The sequence below is a fragment of the Schistocerca nitens genome, chromosome 2 (genome assembly GCF_023898315.1).
Source record: "Schistocerca nitens isolate TAMUIC-IGC-003100 chromosome 2, iqSchNite1.1, whole genome shotgun sequence".
Classification (NCBI taxonomy): Eukaryota; Metazoa; Arthropoda; class Insecta; order Orthoptera; family Acrididae; genus Schistocerca; species Schistocerca nitens.
In genome coordinates this window covers 597454548-597473295 of record NC_064615.1, presented here as the reverse complement: position 1 = coordinate 597473295, position 18748 = coordinate 597454548, and the positions used below count along the sequence as shown (strand labels likewise).

The window sequence follows — 18748 nt, the reverse complement described above, 5'->3', positions numbered from 1 at the left end:
GTAGACATCAACCTATGAACATATATAACTGCTAGTGCCATGTGAGAAATAAAGTAACTAAAAACCCACAAAAAACAGCGCAGAAAGTCCTGATATGTGTTGGAGTAAAACAAAAATTATCAGATGGAATCTTACATAAAAGGGATTTTCTCTCCGAAATTCTCGATAGTGAAGATTTGTATCTCGTGGTCTGGTCAGCGAGGAATCCGTATCTGAACCGAGTCGTATGGGCCAGGGAAATGGGAATGCGAGCTGCAGTCCGCCATCCATTATCAATGTCTTTTACAAACTACTGCAACAGCTATTTCTCTAGAAGGGGACACACGGTCAATAAACCCTCGCACCACGTTATAAAGTGGCGGAATTCTTTTGCTTAATCTTCTTCCTGGTCCCCAGTTTAGGTGTTACGTTCATCGCTAATCTCATTTCTGGTGTTCCTCATTACTTTCATCCTTCATCGCTTCACTCTTAATTGACAATATGTACTCATTAGACAGTTCATTCCATTTTACAGGCCCTGTCATTCTTCCTCACTCTCACTGGCGATAGCAACGTCACCAGCGAATCTTATCTGTTATATCCCTTCACCCTAAATTTTAATGATGCTCTTGAGCCTTTCTTTTACTTCCGTCATTGTTTCATAGACGCACAGATTGAATAGCAGGGGTGAAAAACATTATCTCTGTGTTACATCCTTTCTAATCCAAGAGCTTCATTCTTCTTTTCCATTCTTATTATTCTCTCTTAGTTCTTAAACATGTTGTAAGTTACACGCCTCTCCCTGCAGCCTATACCTAAAACATACTTAAGTATAAAAATAATTATGAACTCTAGCGCTATCTCTAGTAATTTTGAAAGGAGTACAATTCAGCAACATTTCCAGTGGTGCTACGTAGAAATGCAGGCGGCTAAAACCAATTACTCAGCCAATCACTATCAATGAAATGGAGACGAGAAGTCTTCGACGGCAATGACATGTTTACTCTCTTTTTTTTTTTTTTTTACACCTCAGAATGAACCTTTGATTGTATGAGGTTCTGAAGAGTCGCATCAAATAGGTAGATCTCAGAAGCAATAAGCAATAGGTGAGTGAAGTCGTGAAAGGCACTCGGCAGTTGGCCATCGAAGGTAATTGGGTAAAAAAAACTCAAGAACACGCTTACAGGGAGCGATGGTCGATAAAGGGTGAAATGTAGAAGTACAGACACCATTCTGGTAGCGTTTTTCATTCACTATTTCGAATATATCCGTGACAATTTCATACTAACTTATCTTGTATCTTACGAATGAAGCTACTCTTTATAACTTTCCGCTATGTCTTCCGTTTACCCAAATTGTTTGGAATTACAGACCGACTAACAGCACTTGTAAGTGAAATAATTGCATTTTCTCAGAATTACTCCAATGAATCTCAGTCTAGAATCAACCGTCACTTAGCTGGATTACTGTCACCCTTCTGCCTTAAACCACTCTTGCTGGATGTCCGTAGATTCGTTGATTATGAATGATTCAGAGTTGCTATGACGTAACATACCACTTGCAAGTATAATAGAGTGCTGGGCTATGAACAGGGACACCTCTTGACCATGTGGTCTGAGATGAAATAAAGTTACGAAATGAAATGGAAAATTGCGAATACGGCTATACAACTGCTATACGAGTTACTAGGAGCATAAGGAAATTTGTGTAGGACCGGGATTCGAACCCGGTTTTGACCGCTTATCGCCAGCGTTCACATTAACCACTTCAGTAATCCGAGCACGCCTCCAGGACCGACCCAAACCTCCATATGTCCGAATGTCTACGATCCTAAACAATTCATGTGACTCCCACACAGGGAGAGACTTAGCTATTCGCGTCAGATTACTTTGCTTTGACATAGACTATTTTATAAAATAGAGCTACTAGATACGCTGTGCGTGTTGTACAAATTTCAGTAACCTTAGTGTATATAGGAAAGTGACATAATACATGAAAGAATGCCAGAAAGGGAAAGAAGGAGTAGTATTTATTTAGACTTGAAAGTGATGTATTACGTCACAGCTATTCAAGAAATACTTGGTGCCATGTTGTTTATTTTTAAGTCAGTTAATATAATCAAATAATTTATTATACAGAGTCATCCGTTATTGTTTGCCGACACTTTTCAATTCATCTCGAATTTTATTGCCTATCAGGCAATACAATTGCAGTTTCACAACGTATCGCTGCTTCAGTTTTGACTGTAGCCCAAATATATCCGAAGACGAGTTACACCACGTAAATTCTCTTTCATTTTATTTTAGTTTTTTTCCGTCAGGTAAACAAATAATATCATTTTACATTTGAGTTTTAACGGTGTCACATCTATCATATAGTTCAGACAGTTGAAAATGGCTACACAGCCGAAACTGTGTGTTAGTGAGGAAGACAAAATGAAAGGATACTCTAATTCATTTTACGACAGCCAATGCAGCAGATTATTGTCATTTAATTTTTTTATGGGCGCCGCTGTAACGGAAATATTAACAAAATTTTGTGCTGGCGCTCGGCTCTGACGCAGCCGAGTCAAATGTAGCTGGCTGAAGGAATTTACGTCGTCACTGTTTGACCACCAAGCGAGGCAGAGGTGACGTCGGTCACTGCCAGTAAAATCCCCCGCTGTGTTTGATGGAATGAGTGCGCAAGACATTATTGAGAGTGATTCATCCATCGTACGGCCATGGTAAACTTGGCGATATGTACCACAACGGGTTTTGATTAACTCTAAAAATACAAATAGACAATACATTTTATACACACTTATCACAGTCCCTTTCATTAAAGCACGCTTCTCAGCTGACCCATGAGAACCGTAACTAGCGTTGACTTGAATCGGACGTAAGCTAGTCGAAACGAAAATACAAATAATAGTAATTTAAATATCTACGTGAAGTAATACAACCGAAACCTGTGGACAAAGAAGCTAATATACCAAGGGCAAGGAAAATGGTAGTGGCTTTTCAAATAACAAAGAACTTGTATAACAAGAAGTGTTTATCCATAAATGAAAAACTCCAGCAGTACTACATTATCATTACAACAGAATGCTTTTATACTTCAGACTGTATTTTGTTAAATACAGCCAGGTGAAATAGAAAAGAAAGAAAGGAAAAAGTAGAAAAACACTGAGAGCACAACTTGACAATGGGAAACGTAATCTAAGAAGTAATAAAGAAGTTTACGAAATCATAGAATGAATACTAGACACAATGAGTACGAGAGGAGTTGAATTCGATGGAAACATAAAAACGCTAGGTGAGAAAGAATAACAAAAACAATTTTTAACTTTTTGACAGAAACTGAAAAACATCAATGAATTCGATCAAATAAGTTAAAGTGGACGTGAGGGAAATGGAAATAACCAAGGAAGAAATAAGGAACAAAGAAAAGTTCACGGCAAAAGTAAAAACTTTCAAAACATAGGGAAAGAATCAAAAACCACAGGAACAAAAAAGATGTAAATTACTGCATGTCTTCTTCAGTAGGCCAAACTAATAAATGATAATAATAATAATAATAATAATAATAATAATGACTAGAAGAAGAAGAAGAAGAAGAAGATGATGATGATGACTCAAGGATAACAGAGTCTTGGAGACTTGCTGCTGAAGAAGCAATAGACATGTCTCATAAAACCATAGTATCATTTGGGAGAAACAGGAACTAAAATATGACTGGAAGCATTTATTCTACCTCTGCAAAAGAAATTAAACGCTACGGGGTGATTAATTATGTGGCATCTCGGTACACAGTGAACTACAAGATCCTGTCATTATCCATCTTAAAACGACTAGAACAATAAGTCTAGCATAAAATGGGGGAAAATATATGAATCTGAAAACATTGATGAGATAGTGTATGCTGAGAGGAAGACAGTAGGGATCTACCACCACAAGCAAGAACTAGGGAAATGGAACTAGGTTTCCAAACCACACAAAAGTTTTTTCCACAAATACCAAAATTCTTCACTATAGCCATCATAAATCCTGTGCGTCTATGTGCAAACGACTGTTTTATTCTCTCTCAGAGATGATTATTAGCAGAATTAGGAAAGAGAGAAAGGTCATCCACAATGTGCTGGCTCAAAAAAATCTTTTAAAAAACGAAATCTACATAAATAATCAAGCAAGAAGTATAGTCCAAAATAGAAAAGAAGTTACGCACACAGTAATCAAAGCAGAATTCAGTTTTGTGGAAAAGTAAGAAAAATGAATGGTTCGAAATGGACGAAACGCCACAGCTTCGACTCGAGAACGGAAACAACAATACCACAAACGTCAAAAAAATCGTGAGGACATGTGTACAGCCTACAACTGGTAGATGTGCAAAGCCAAGATATCTTTACGACAGTTATAGTGACATTTGGGACATTCTGAGGTTAGAAACGAACAAATGATGCCAAATGGCCAGATGAACCGCAACATTATAGGGTAAATCTACCTAACATTGTAACGCTGAGGATTGTAAATGGAAAAGCAAAACAAATATTCATTCTAGAAATTTTATATTTTACTTGTAAAAGACCGGTACACCGCTCTGCTAACTTATGGTAAACAACAGTTGAGAATTAAAAAACTCTTGAATTTATAAAATGTAGTAAACGAAGTGGGCGTGCTACCTAACTTCGTTGTAGCATATCTAATTCTGTGATACTATATACTTAACTTCATGATGATATGCTTAATTCCGTGATAATTTTATTTTGCTCTGTTAAGTTCACTTAACGCATTTTTCATTCATTTCAGCGTCGGTTCACTGTTACTAACATTTGCACAAATATTACACAACACTGAATCCAAGCACTTTTATTCTTTCCACAGCTGCAGCACTCTTTACAAGTGGCACAGATGTCATAATTTCTTTTGTTCTTTGACTTCTGTTTTACCTTAGGCACTGATTTTATTGCGCTAGAATGGTTAGTGGGTTATTGGGTTCACATTCATTTCTTGCACATTTGCATTATAAATTTAACTAACCTAACTTTCAGTTCACTCGTAAGGACAAACAGCCTTCCCATTTTGCCAGCAGTCACATTGTCTTTGTCACATTCACTGCGGTCTACATAGTCTGTTTAACTACTCCATGGAATTTAGGAATGTTTAGCAGCTTCGTACATCGACCAATTTTCTTGCGAAACCTTCTAAAGTGCTCCTCAAAGGTCATCAATTGAACAGGATTATCTTATCTTGTTCAAATGACCCATTTTTGGCTTCTTCTTCTCCTTCGCACATTTTCTTAGAGATGGAGCCATTGCTCCTGAAATGGACATAAACATTAACAGTTGTTGCCGTTGTCCTAAGCGAATGATTCAGTAATAAGGTCTTTAAATCCAGCTATGATGATTGTGAATACAAGTATGTTCCACTAGTAATACAGCTGCATGTAAGTGTCTGACTAATTACTTGAACAACTTACGTTAATGAAACTATTACAGGATGAGCTCAGGAAACGACGTATTTCCCTCCATACAACAAACAATAAACTACCTGTTTCGTACGCAGCGTTCATTCTTGCCCAGAATGTCTTTCCCGTGTGAAGAGATTCCTGCCATTTGTTGAGGACGGTTGGAACAGTGTGTAGAAGGCTCACCTTACTTACGGACAAAGAACGTATCTGTTATCATGAAATAAGTTGTGTCACGAAGTTAGTCAATACATTGATGAAAAACATGTGGCTTAAATCAAAGAAGGAAAACAACTGTTTTGATGGTTATAAGCTTCTGGTAGTGCTCACACGGAGCACTAACAAAATAAATGAAATAATAATAACAATAATAATAATAATAATAATAATAATAATAGTACTACCAATAATCATGCTTAGTGTAAAACTGAAAGAAGGTGGTCCAGTAATTGGAGCTACACAAAAACAGAGGGGTCGAAAAAAATGTATCCACTGTTTAAAAGTCCATAACTGGCAAACTAATTGACGGAGTTGTCTCATCTTTGGCAGTATATTAGTTTGTAGTTCCGGCAATCGCCACAGAAGCCGTGTATTGCGTTGTTTTGTTTTGTCAGATGACAGCCACCAGAGTCAGTGTTTTGTTCTTAGTTGCACCTAGTTAATCGAGTAAACATGGCTGGCGCAAGGCTTACATTCGATGAAGGGAAGTCGGTTTTGAAGTGGTATTTTAAGTACGAAAACATTAATGAGGTTAAACGGCAATGGCGAAATGAGTATCAAACAGAGCCACCGACACGTTTAACAATTCGTCGCATTCGAGACAAATTTGAAGCCGAAGGCTGTGTTAAAGATGTACACAAACAACGATCTGGACGACCTGTAACAGTAACAAGTCAAGCTAACTCCCGTCGTGTGTTACAACAATTCACTCCCTCACCACAGAAGTCTGTGAGGCAGTGTGCCTGTGAAACTGGAGTGAGTCGCTCAGGTGTTCGGCGAATTATGAAGACAGCAAAGTGGAAGTGCTACATCCCACGATTGCTACACGGAATGAACGAGGACGACCCAGATCGCAGAATGGAGTACTGCGAGTGGTTTACTAACATGGTGCGCAACGATGAAGAGTTTGCAGAGATGACTGTGTGGTATGATGAGGCACAGTTCAAACGCAATGGTACAGTAAATCGCTACAATTACTGGGGCTTGATAGGACCATTCTTCTTTGACTGCACAGTTACTCTTGAGGTGTACGTTCAGAAGCTTCAGACATCCATTTTACCTGCCACCCAGGACTTGTATGGAGACGGAAGAGTTTACTTTCAACAAGATGGTGCCCCAGCCCACTACCGAAATCGTGTTAGGGCGTATCTCGACGAAAATCTACCAGGAAGATGGATAGACCGTAGAGGTGCTGTGGAGTTCAAATGGCTCTGAGCACTATGGGACTTAACTTCTGAGGTTATCAGTCCCCTAGAACTTAGAACTACTTAAACCTAACTAACCTAAGGCCATCACACACATCCATTCCCGAGGCAGGATTCGAACCTGCGACCGTAGCGGTCATGTGGTTCCAGACGGAAGTGTTGTAGAGTATCCACCACGTTCCCCAGACCTAACTTCTGTGGACTTTTACCTGTGGGAACACTAAAGGAATTCGTTTATCGACAAAAGTCACGCACATTGGATGAACTTCGATAATCCATCGTACATTCATGTGCAAATATCGAACTGAACACGTTGCAGTCAGTAGTTCGTGCTGCAGTTCGGCGGCATCGTTTGTGTGTGGATGTTAATGGTGACCATTTCGAACACCTACAGTGATACCTTTAAGTTGGACTTTAAGCTACACTTTCACCAAAAATGAGACAATTCCGTCAATTAGTTGCAAGTTATGGGCTTTTAAACAGTGGATACATTTTTTGGACCCCTCTGTATAATGACATTCAAAATGATTTGAGACAGCCTCAGGTCAAGGATAAGTGAATGGGCTACAGCTACATTTGTTTATCCACTAAACTGTTCTGTGCCTGCACTTAATTATAAAAACGTACATTGTAAAAATAAATATACTCGTTGTTGGTGTGCACCAGTAATATGGCAAACATGGACTGAAGTCCGAGATTCCTCGAGAACAGCCAAAATGTCTTATTGACTTTTCAACGATGAGAAACCGCACACAGCTTTGCAGCTAGCAGATGATCGTCGCATTAGACACATGGATATGGTGAAAACAGGCGTCTAATTGCAGTGTCATGTCTTTGGGGCACTCGTCCACATAGCAGCAAAATGGATAACTTTATTGTTCAAGGCATTATGAGGACCTCGATGGATGTGTTTAGCGCGGTCTGTAACTCAATATAAGTGAGTGAAATGGTGATGCCATACTCTTGCTTCGCCCCTTCTCTTAACAAATGCTGTATACTGTCACTCAAATGATCACACCGTAGCACGGAGGGGGAAAAAGAACTCCGTAAACTGAGGTACGCGACGGCACGTGTGTCGACAGACCTGACGTTCGGCACGGGCAAGCTCGGCGTGGGGAGGCGCGGCCTGTACAGCTGCGTGGGCGTCGGCGTGTGCAGCCGCGCCGCCTGCTGGTGCCACACCAGGGCCGGCCGCGACGATCCGGGGGCGGGGGCGGCGGCGGGGGAGGCGCGCAGCGCCGGCCAGCGCCAGGGACAGGGCCAGGGCGCGCCCACCACCACGGCTGCGCCGTCCTCAGGTAAGCCGCCTGCGCTGCAGCCACTGTGCGCTCTCATAGCATTCGAGTATTTCCGACTTTCTAAAACATTTTTAAAGTGCAAATTTAACGTTATATAGACATATTACACATGAATTTGGACGTAAATTTCGTCAGCTTATCAATGCTGCTCTTGGTTTTTGTATAACTTAATTGGTTTATCAGTAATAGTATTTTCGCTCACATGGACGCTGAGTCGTTATACCATCAATAAATATTAAACAATTAAACTCGATCACAGTCATAATCTCTAATTTCGTCTATTTACTAATGCTGCCGCTACTTGCACTGTTCCATTTTTATTTGCCAGAAAATTCACTTTTACATGTGCGGCATATACATTACGGCCTGTGGTTTGAAATACGAAATGTTTACATAAAATCCATTAGAACAGTTGAATAGTGCCCACTGAGCCCTATCTATTGATACTAAGTTACTGTAAATCGCTTAAGGCGTTAGTGAGTTATTAATTTTTGTAGATCATTTTATACTCAAGACATTTAACATTTAATAGCTGGTATCGATGGCACATCTTTACTCTCGCATTCGTCTTACTTTTTGTCTTAAAAACCATGTGACTGGTTTTTCTGTCACTGGTTTGACTCAGCGTTTATTTACAGTTTCCCTTACTCTATGTTTTCTTTATTAGTTGATTAGATCATGGCTGCTACCCTTACTGGTCAATTGAAATGGTCGGGTTTTTTCCACCACATGTTCAGAGTGTCAGGCTAGTTGTCCCGTAGTCAGGATTACTCATACTTTGGGCTCCACCAGCCGTCGCCTAATGTGACCCTGTCAAACCACGCTTTTCTAGCCATCAGAACAGCTGCTGACTCATCTGCCAGTGTTGAGACAGTAAGCGCACGCACAATCGCATCTGAGGGTAAAGACGAGACAATCTCATAGTCAATTTATGCAATCTTAAAATCATGTCGAGTATTCCCTTGCAATCTCCACTGAGCTTTCCAAACGGGGTGTTCCGACACCCCTGGGTTTCGAGTAGTAGCACCAAGGGTGTCGCGGGAGCAGTGCATTCAGAAAGCAAAACAAATGAAAAACCTGTGATAAAATAATACAAAACATCCTCCTCTTTGTTCAATGTAACCATCATCAAACGTCGTGCTCATTGCTGAGTGCCGTGGTCCCATGAACTAAGCATTTCCATCCCGGACGGTTAGCAGCTTCTCATAAAGCCTACCGAAGAGGTAGACCTGAGATCTTCATTATGCGACCTATCCACCTGCTCGCTGCTTGGTCTCTTGCACTAGATGTTCTCTTCCATGATTATTTTCTATAGATTTTCTCCGTCTCTTCTCGCAATATGGCCAAAGAAAAGGAGAACTTTTTGGTTAACATGAAAAGAAAGACGCCCAGAGATACTAAGTTGCTGAATAATTTGGTCTTTTTTCGTTCCATTTTATGCGAAACATCCTGCGCCAGCACCAAAGTTCAACTGCATCAATATGATGCTTGTCTCTCGCCTGAAGAATCCACGTATCGCAGCCGTAAAAGAAGATGAAAAACACGAGTCTTTCAAGAAGCTATGTCTCTGTGTTGTTCGTTACCGCTCTGTTCTGCCAGATATTTTATGAACTTTTTCTCAGCCACTCGTTATAGCATGATCCGTCTTCTTATCTCATCTTCACAGGCTCCCGTGCCGCAGATAGATCACCAAAGTTAGGTGAAATAATGCACGACTTCCATTTCCTTTAACCGGCCTGTTAGTTGGACCTGTGCTCCTCAATCATTTATCATGAGTTTGACTTCATGAGATTGGCATATGATCCACATGATAGACTAAAGTCGTTTACTTTTGTTAGTAGCTCAGAAAGTTGATATGCATACCCATAGATCATGCATTAAACGAGAGATCGCTGTGTTGAATTCCAATGCTTATCAACTTCAACTTGCTGACGACGACTAACTGGAAGAAGTGAAGAACAACCACACTCTAGAACTTAAGTGGCATGAATCAGATGTAGGTAGCTGCTGGATTTCTATTCAAAAAGATTACTCTTACTTACGAAAAAAAGAGCACTTATCGCTTTGCTGCAGATGTCTGCAACACAGTCGTGTGAAAGTGCATTTTCTTGTATGACCAATATAAGTTTGAGAAAGATAGATGAGGGCAAGCATTTGAATTATGTGAATTTATCCATCATCCGGGCAAATACAAAGCAGATTCATAATGCTCATCAACCCCACACGAGTCATTGAATTCATAATAGCACTAGAAGATCTTGTATCTCTGAAGAAGTGTTTAATGTAGAATTATATTGTACTTAAAAAATAAATACTAAAACTCATATTTCTGCAGTAGGTTATTTGTTACAACGGAATCTCTTTTATTAATATTAGCGGAAGAGTGTCTCGTGAAACTGTATTTATTAGAACGGTGTGTCCATGAGAAAAAGTTTAGAAATCTCTGGTCTATCTGTATTAGTACATTAACAGAAACTGCTCATCTCAAAATATGCTTCCTGACAAGAAAAACTGAAGCACCAGAAGGGGAGGAGGAAACGCAATGAAATTTCATGCGTTGGGAAGGTAGGTGATGCTACTTGGTTGTTGGTTGGTTGTGTGGGGGAAGAGACCAAACAGCGAGGTTATCGGTCTCATAGGGTTAGGGAAGGATGGGGAAGGAAGTCGGCCGTGCCCTTTCAAAGGAACCATCCCGGCATTTGCCTGGAGCGATTTAGGGAAATCACAGAAAACCTAAATCAGGATGGCCGGACGCGGGATTGAACCGTCGTCCTTCCGAATGCGAGTCCAGTGTGCTAACCACTGCGCCACCTCGCTCGGTATGATGCTACTGTACTGATTAAAAAATCAAGTGAAATTAAATATAACTTGGAAGTATGAGTCTGTTTATCTGTATGACGTTGCACCCCCTCTAGTCTGGGGGCATGCAATAGTTGGAAAAGGTGTTAAAAAGCCGTTCTATCCTCTCCTTTGGCAAGCTGGCCCAAAACTTTTGTGTGAGTCCCGGATACTGACAAAGTCCGAGCTGTCCCCACACATGTTCTACAGGGGATAGATCTGGGGATTTTACTGGTCGCGGGAGTATCTCAAACCCATGCAGACGGTTCATAGAGGCAGGTATGACGTTTGGAAAAGCATTGTCCGGTTGAAAAGAGACGCCACGATACTGACGCATGATAGGTAACACTTGAGGACGCAGCATGTTCATATTGTACCGTTATGCCGTCATAATTTTCTCAATCACTACCAGCAGTGACTTGAAGTCGTGACCGATGACTTTCCGCACCATGATCCCAAGAGTAATACTGCTGTGCCTCTCCAAAACATTGGGAGAATGGGATCTCTCCTCATGCCGCTACCATATTCGCTTATGATGGCCATCCGCAATAGTGCAGACTTAAGACAGTACGACACCATTCATCAGCGGTCCATGCTTCCCGTTCACAGCACTACATTGGACACAAACGTTTATGTTGTGTGTTAACGGCACCCCATATGTGGAACGGTACTTTTTAGCCTGGCTGCTGCAAGTCCATGAACAATGGAACGGATGACAGAATGTTCCAAGGGAATCCATTACTTGTTCTAGGACGGCAGGTGCAGATATGAAGGGGTTATGATGTGACTGGTGCGCAATCCGTTGGTCAGATGTGATCGACTGGAATCTTAATCCCGAATATTCCTTCCCCTCACGTTCTAATGCAGTCTCAGACCACTGTCACATCCAAATGCCCCATAAATTTTGATAATGCACGATTGGACCAGCTGGCGAAATGGAAATCCATGATGAGGCTCATTTCAAACTCTGACAAGTGTTGATAACGCAGTCTCAAAAGAGTATGCGGCGCCTCTATTCACAATTCATTTCTCCTTTCCTATGTGACCTTTCCTTATTTGCTGTTGCTTTCAATTTAACCCTAATAGTATTCGCACCTGTTCTGTCAAAGCGGCAACAGTCTTACCCGTAGTAGCGGAAAGTGTGTCTAGCATTTTACGTAATGCAAAAAGTGTACCTCAACACATCAACACTGACTACATACTAATATTTCCAGCATATCGCTGCTCAACGCGATTCAGAACAATCCTGTACCGTGTGTCCAAACCTCCAACAAGTGTCGTAAGTGAGTGGCACAGCCTAGTAGCCATGGTAGCCCATGCTCAGAAAGTTTACAAAATTTACACTTAACTGGCACCCGATATGTTTCTCTAAGTTGTCTTTAAACAATGACAATGCAACAGACTCCTCTGGTTTAACAAACGACAACTTAAGAGAGCTGCGATATCTCTAAGAACTGACACAGCCCACAGTAACAACACACTTGAAAGAAGGTCTTCAATGAAGAAACAGATTTCACTCACCACAGTACATCGTGCTGGTACTGCTAGACAGCGCTGTAGACGTAGCTTTACTCCCACCGAAGAGTTGAGGTGACAGCTACTGTGACACCAACATTACGTGTCACAGCCACTTCTTGACACCAACGTTACGACTCGGCCCTGGGGTTATCATTAAGTCTATTGATTTATTTTTATTTATTTATTTACATGTCAAGTTCCGTAGGACCAAACTGAGGAGCAAATCTCCAAGGTCATGGAACGTGTCAGTACATGAACTTACAACATAAAAGTAATAACAGATAAAAATAAATGTTCATGAACCTGAAAGAAAATCAGTCCATAAGTTTAAGAAAACGCTATCAGCAATACAATGAGAATCAGCTTAATTTTTCAAGGAACTCCTCGACAGAATAGAAGGAGTGACCCATGAGGAAACTCTTCAGTTTCGATTTGAAAGCGCGTGGATTACTGCTAAGATTTTTGTATTCGAGTGGCAGCTTATTGAAAATAGATGCAGCAGTATACTGCACACCTTTTTGCACAAGAGTTAAGGCAGTCCGATCCAAATGGAGGTTTGATTTCTGCCGAGTATTAACCGAGTGAAAGCTGCTTATTGTTGGAAATAAACTAATATTGGTAACAAGAAACGACACTAAGGAATATAAATATTGAGAGGCCAATGTCAAAATACCCAGACTCGTGAACAGGGGTCGACAAGAGATTCGTGAACTCACACCACTTGTTGCCCGAGCCGCCCGTTTCTGAGCCAAAAATATCCTTCTAGAATGGGAAGAGTTACCCCAAAACATAATACCATACGACATAAGTGAATGAAAATAAGCAAAGTAGACTAATTTACGTGTCGAAGTTACACTCACTTTCGATACCGTTCGAATAGTGAAAATGGCAGTATTAAGTCTTTGAACAAGATACTGAACGTGGGCTTTCCACGACAGCTTACTATCTATCTGAACACCTAGGAATTTGAACTGTTCAGTTTCACTACTCATATGCCCATTCTGTGAAATTAAAACGTCAGGTTTTGTTGAATTGTGTGTTAGAAACTGTAAAAACTGAGTCTTACTGTGATTTAACGTTAGTTTATTTTCTACAAGCCATGAACTGAGGTCCTGTACTGCACTACTTGAAACCGAGTCAATGTTGCACACAACATCCTTTACTACCAAGCCAGTGTCATCAGCAAACAGAAATATTTTAGAGTTACCCATAATACTACAGGGCATATCATTTATATAAATAAGGAACAGGAGCGGCCCCAACACTGATCCCTGGGGCACCCCCCCCAATTGACAGTACCCCACTTAGATCCCACATCACAGCCATTATCAACATTTTATGCCTTTTGCTGCCTGTTGTTAAAGTAAGAGGCGCACCAATTGTGAGCTACTCCCCTTATTCCGTAATGGTCCAACTTCTGGAGCAATATTGTGAGATCATCACAGTCAAATGACAAACTGCCTATTTGCTTCTGTCTCGGGTTATTCGGTCGACGTTCATCTAATGATTTTTCTGACGTTTCGCCAGCACGAGTGGCTGGCGTTGTCAAAGCTTCACCCTCCATTGCCGGTGGTGAACTGGAGGAATGCCGCACATTTGCCACACCGGACATTTGCCACGCCGGACATTTGCCACACTTGCCCCTTCGCCAGGTAGCTTGAGTAGCGATCCCTCAGGTAAGGGACGCCCTTCCTGCACTACCTCTGTCCGCTTTCAAACCGCCCTCTCCACATCTTACTCGATACAACCAGTACGTAAGGGACCTTCTTCTTCGACATCATGGCCAAATACAGAGCTTCTTTCCCGAAATCGAAATATTTATAACTTGTGGGAAACGAAAGCAATATCGACGATTATGTCAGTATGTAATTATTTCTGTCAAGTATAAATACAGATTCCTCTGTCTGTACGGTAGCTTCCTTTCACGCTTACTGATTGCGATAGAAACACTCCATCGGCATGGGAGCAACAAGAAAGGAAGGATGAAACGAGAATGCAAATGTACGCTAATCATTTCTTTTTTTATCACTGTATTTGTGCCTACTTTAATTACTACAACTGCATACTCAAAAGACAATAGGGAAAGAATAAATGGGTTTGTGAACGTTTGAAAAGAAGAACGACATACTCCATATTAATTTACTCTCTAAAAACATTAGTTAATAAAGTGTAGCGGGACAATGTTCAAAACATAACTGAAAACACGTTCACTAAATAGAGATAAGAATATCTATGATTGACATGTCATCTAAAGTCGGCTTACAATTTTAAAATGTTAGAAACAAGGAAATGAAGTAATACAAAATGCTACGCTTGTAACGTACGTTGTTGTTCTACAGTGTTTAGCTCTGGTATTTACAGGGTCACAGAGAAAACATCTTAGGTTCTGGAGGGAAAAGCCGTAATTATCTGCACTAGAACAGAAACAAGAAGGACAACTTAAGGAAAAATAATGTAAGCTCACTATCGACTTTGAAGCAGATAGTTCCTGTGACTTAGTATGGGCAGAGGTTATATTCGACAACCGGAATAAATTAATAACTGGCTCCTTTTACCGACCCCCTGTCTCAGATGAAACAGTTGCTGAACAGTTCAAAGAAAAGAAAACTTGAGTCTCATCACAAATAGGTACCCTACTCATACAATTATAGTTGGCAGTTACTTCAATCTACCTTCCGCATGTTGACAAAAATACCTTTTCATACCCTATTGTAAAAAGGAAACAACTTCCATAACTGTTCTAAATGTTTTTTTTTAAATTTATTTTTAACAATTAGTTGACGAGGCCATTCAAATTGTAAATGGTTACGAAAACACACTTGACCTCTTAGCCACAAATAATCCTGAGCATCACGACGGATACAGGGACTAGTGAACACGCAGTCGTAGAGAGGCTCACTTCCGTAACAAAGAAATTCACCAAAACTAAACGCGAAATATATCTATTTATAAAAGCAGCTAAAAATTCGGGTGACGTCTTTCTAAGAGATAGTTTCCAATCCTTCCAAACTATGTAAATGAAGACCATATGTGGCTTAAGTTCAAAGAAATAGTATCAACAGCACTCGAGATATTCATACCAAATAAATTAATAAGAGAAGGAACTGATCCTCCATGGTACACGAAACACAACAGAAAGCTGTTGCAGGAACACCGCAAAAGGCACGTATAATTTAGACGAACGCAAAATCTCCAAGATTAGTGAAGTTTTACTGAGGCTCGAAATCTGGTGCGGATTTCAATGCGAGATGCATTTAATAGTTTCCACAACGAAACTCACTGTAGAAATGTGGCGGAAAATCCAAAGAGACACTGGTCCCATGTTAAGTAAACCAGCGGAAAGGCTCAGTAAGTACCTTTACTGCGCGACAGCGACGGTAGTGTAACTGATGACAGTGCGACTAAAGTGGAGTTAGTAAATGCATTTTCCGAAATTCCTCCACCAAAGAAGACGAAGTAAATATTCCACAATTCGAAATGAGAACAACTGCAAACATAATTTAGAAATAGATATTCCTAGTGTTGCAAAGCAACTGAAATTACACTGTCAGTGAGAGAGGAAATGATCAAATATCTTTTCAAAAAGTCTCTAATGTATAAGAAAAGTAGGTCTAATACATTTGTTTGTGATGTTCTTTAGTAACAATTAATTTTCAGTAGTAAGCTCCTTGCTTTTACTGACCTGTTTAAAGATAATCAACAATTTAGTAAGAAATTTTAATTTTTAAAGGACTATATCTAAATGTACTTAAGTAGATTTACATCTACTATAAATGTTTGCAGCTGAACGTAAATAAAAAATATTTGAAGTGCCAAAATTGTTAACCTTAGCATCAGATCAGTTTTGGGATGTCAATTTTAGTTGCAATTCAAAGGTTCAGTTCCCATTTTCTTTTACGGAAGCGTATACTATCAGTTTAAGAAACCATGATATTTTAGGTGATAGTTGCGATTCTGAAGCTTCAGAAAATTATTTTAGAACTCACAATTATTTAATAGTATGACCATAATATTGGAAGGTAGAAAAAATTTATCTTAACGTGACAACAATAGGGATACTTTTGTGAGGCTTGAAACACTTTTTAATTTTTACATTAAAGGCTGATTCACATCACACTTTGCACAGGCTTTGGACCGTGAAAATGATAAATGACCATCTACCATTCTGGCGTGTGTAAAATCAGCCTAAACACGCTTAACTAATGTACACTCTATTTACAATTACAACTTAATATTAGCCCCGATAATTCTGCTTCAATCTTTTAATAATTTTATCTCAGTAACCTGCGAGGACTCAGTGGTCTTCATAGTTTTTAATAAATTATTTTTAACGTATTTTATTCCAGTTTCTAAATATGGGCAATGGCTTTCAAGCAAGGCCTAATGTTGCCAGTCCCTTCATAATTCTTTACGATTCTCTCTATCCTGTCGTCCAGCTTCAAGTACTTCTTCTTCCTCTTCTTACCTTCAAGATTCATTTCCAATTTCATGTACATGCAGTTTGTGAACTCTGCTTCCTTTTTCAAGCACTTCACCAAATAGTTGATTTTAGGGTGAGGGTTTCCAATAATACTATTTGTTTTGTTATGCCACCCTTCAACAGCATTCGTCGCTCGGTGCCTTTCTCCGTAACAGTCCCACATTTCTATTGCGATATCATCATTTTCTAGCCAGTTATCCACAAAGTAGTCAAAAAATTGAGAGAACCTTTCGTTATAAGGAGCTTCTGCATGAATCTCAATCTATCCATTGCTTAGTCCTCCAGTTTTAGAACCGCCAGCGCTGCACACTTGCTGATGTGAAGTCTTAAATCCTCGTTCTAGCGGTACTCCCCAGTTAGACCGAAAACTCTAGTTCTTCGCCATAAACTCTTCTTCATATGGAAACAGAATCCATTTATTTCAGTTCTGGGAAAAACTTAACGAATGGCCGATATCGCAGCTGCCTCAAAGTCCACCTTTACTTGTTTAGGACACCACTCAGACACTGCCTGTTTTATCAGACGAAACAAACGAACATATGTGTCTTTCTTCTTATTATGGAGCAGTGCAAATACAGTAGGAAGAATGTTTGTTTCTTTGATCGGGCCTCCTAAGTCTACGTGTATGGTGTAGATCTGTGCAAACTGCTTGCTGCATCTCTTAAATGTTCCATTCTTTTCTTTTGCTTCCACTAAAAATCATTATTCTCGTCTCTAATCTATCGTCTTCCAGAAGAAAACTACTGCCATCTCCAATTTTTAATAGATCTTCATGAAGATCAATTTCATAAGAGTTCTTAAGCTATTGTTGGTTCCCCTGCTCTTGACTCCATCGACGACGATTGTTTCTTTTCATAGATTCTGAATTAGGCATCACTGTAACAAAGTCATAAACTTTATTATGTAGATTTCCCATTTCATCCGCGTATATCTCCGATAACTGTGTAGTTTCTTCTCGAGACCTTCTCTTCGCTCTTTCCACTTGCTTTCTCACTTTCAGAGCTGCATCGTCAGGTGGTCCACAGAGATGTTCTAATACGCTCAACACTTCTCCGTTCCTCGAAAGCAGCTTTCCCTTGCAATGATCCGCTTTTCGGCGTAAGCACATCCATGTAACAACACCTTCTTTAGATTCCCTCTGTTTAAGATACGCGAAACCTTTCTAATGAGCAGGAGGCCTGCCCTTGTTCGTTGTAATAACTTCCATACTGATGGTCACGTCAGGAACTTCGAAAGCAAACTGGGCGGGCAGGTGAGGAGGTGGAGGAGGAGGAGGGGGGTGGGGGAGACAAGGGACCGAACCCTTCGAAGCAGGTAAAACCGTGGCAAATGTCCGGCGTGGCAAATGTCCAGACACCGAACTGGAGCCGAGCTCGCGGCCGCAGACTATATGTACCTGGCGCGCCAACGTCCGAGGGCTTCTCCGTGGTCATTTCCGGTGTGGTTCTCCTCTTGCTACCTGCGACGGTCGTTCGCTGCAGTACGGGAAGCCAGGATCCGTTTACCTTCAGGCGTTCCTCTTTCTTGTTCAAACTGTTCGCGTGTTTTTGTATTTCTACAGCTTCTCTGAACAAGCGCGTGTGATAGTGCTCCTCTACAGCCAGAACTTCCGTGTCGGCGAATTTTATTACGTGGTCGGTCTCATTCAGTGCGTGCTCTGCCACGGCCGATTTCTCCACCTGCCCCAACCTGCAATATCGCTTATGCTCTTTGATCCTGGTGTTAATGGATCGTCCAGTCATTCCGACATAAACTTTTCCGCATGT

The 18748-nt window shown here is 40.5% G+C and overlaps 2 protein-coding genes across 2 annotated transcripts in view; both read left to right on the top strand.

The window, feature by feature from the left end:
* The window catches only part of LOC126235185 (uncharacterized), a 357154-nt gene extending 346912 nt beyond the window's left edge, over positions 1-10242 (top strand). The window contains exons 12-13 of the mRNA XM_049943915.1: positions 7931-8146; positions 10220-10242. Coding sequence (XP_049799872.1) covers positions 7931-8146; positions 10220-10242 — 239 coding nt within the window. The remainder of the gene's footprint in view (positions 1-7930; positions 8147-10219) is intronic.
* Positions 8113-18748, top strand: part of LOC126234509 (proto-oncogene tyrosine-protein kinase receptor Ret-like) — a 98371-nt gene continuing 87735 nt past the window's right edge. Inside the window, exon 1 of the mRNA XM_049943203.1 lies at positions 8113-8146. The gene's annotated coding sequence lies outside the window, so the exon portion shown is untranslated. The remainder of the gene's footprint in view (positions 8147-18748) is intronic.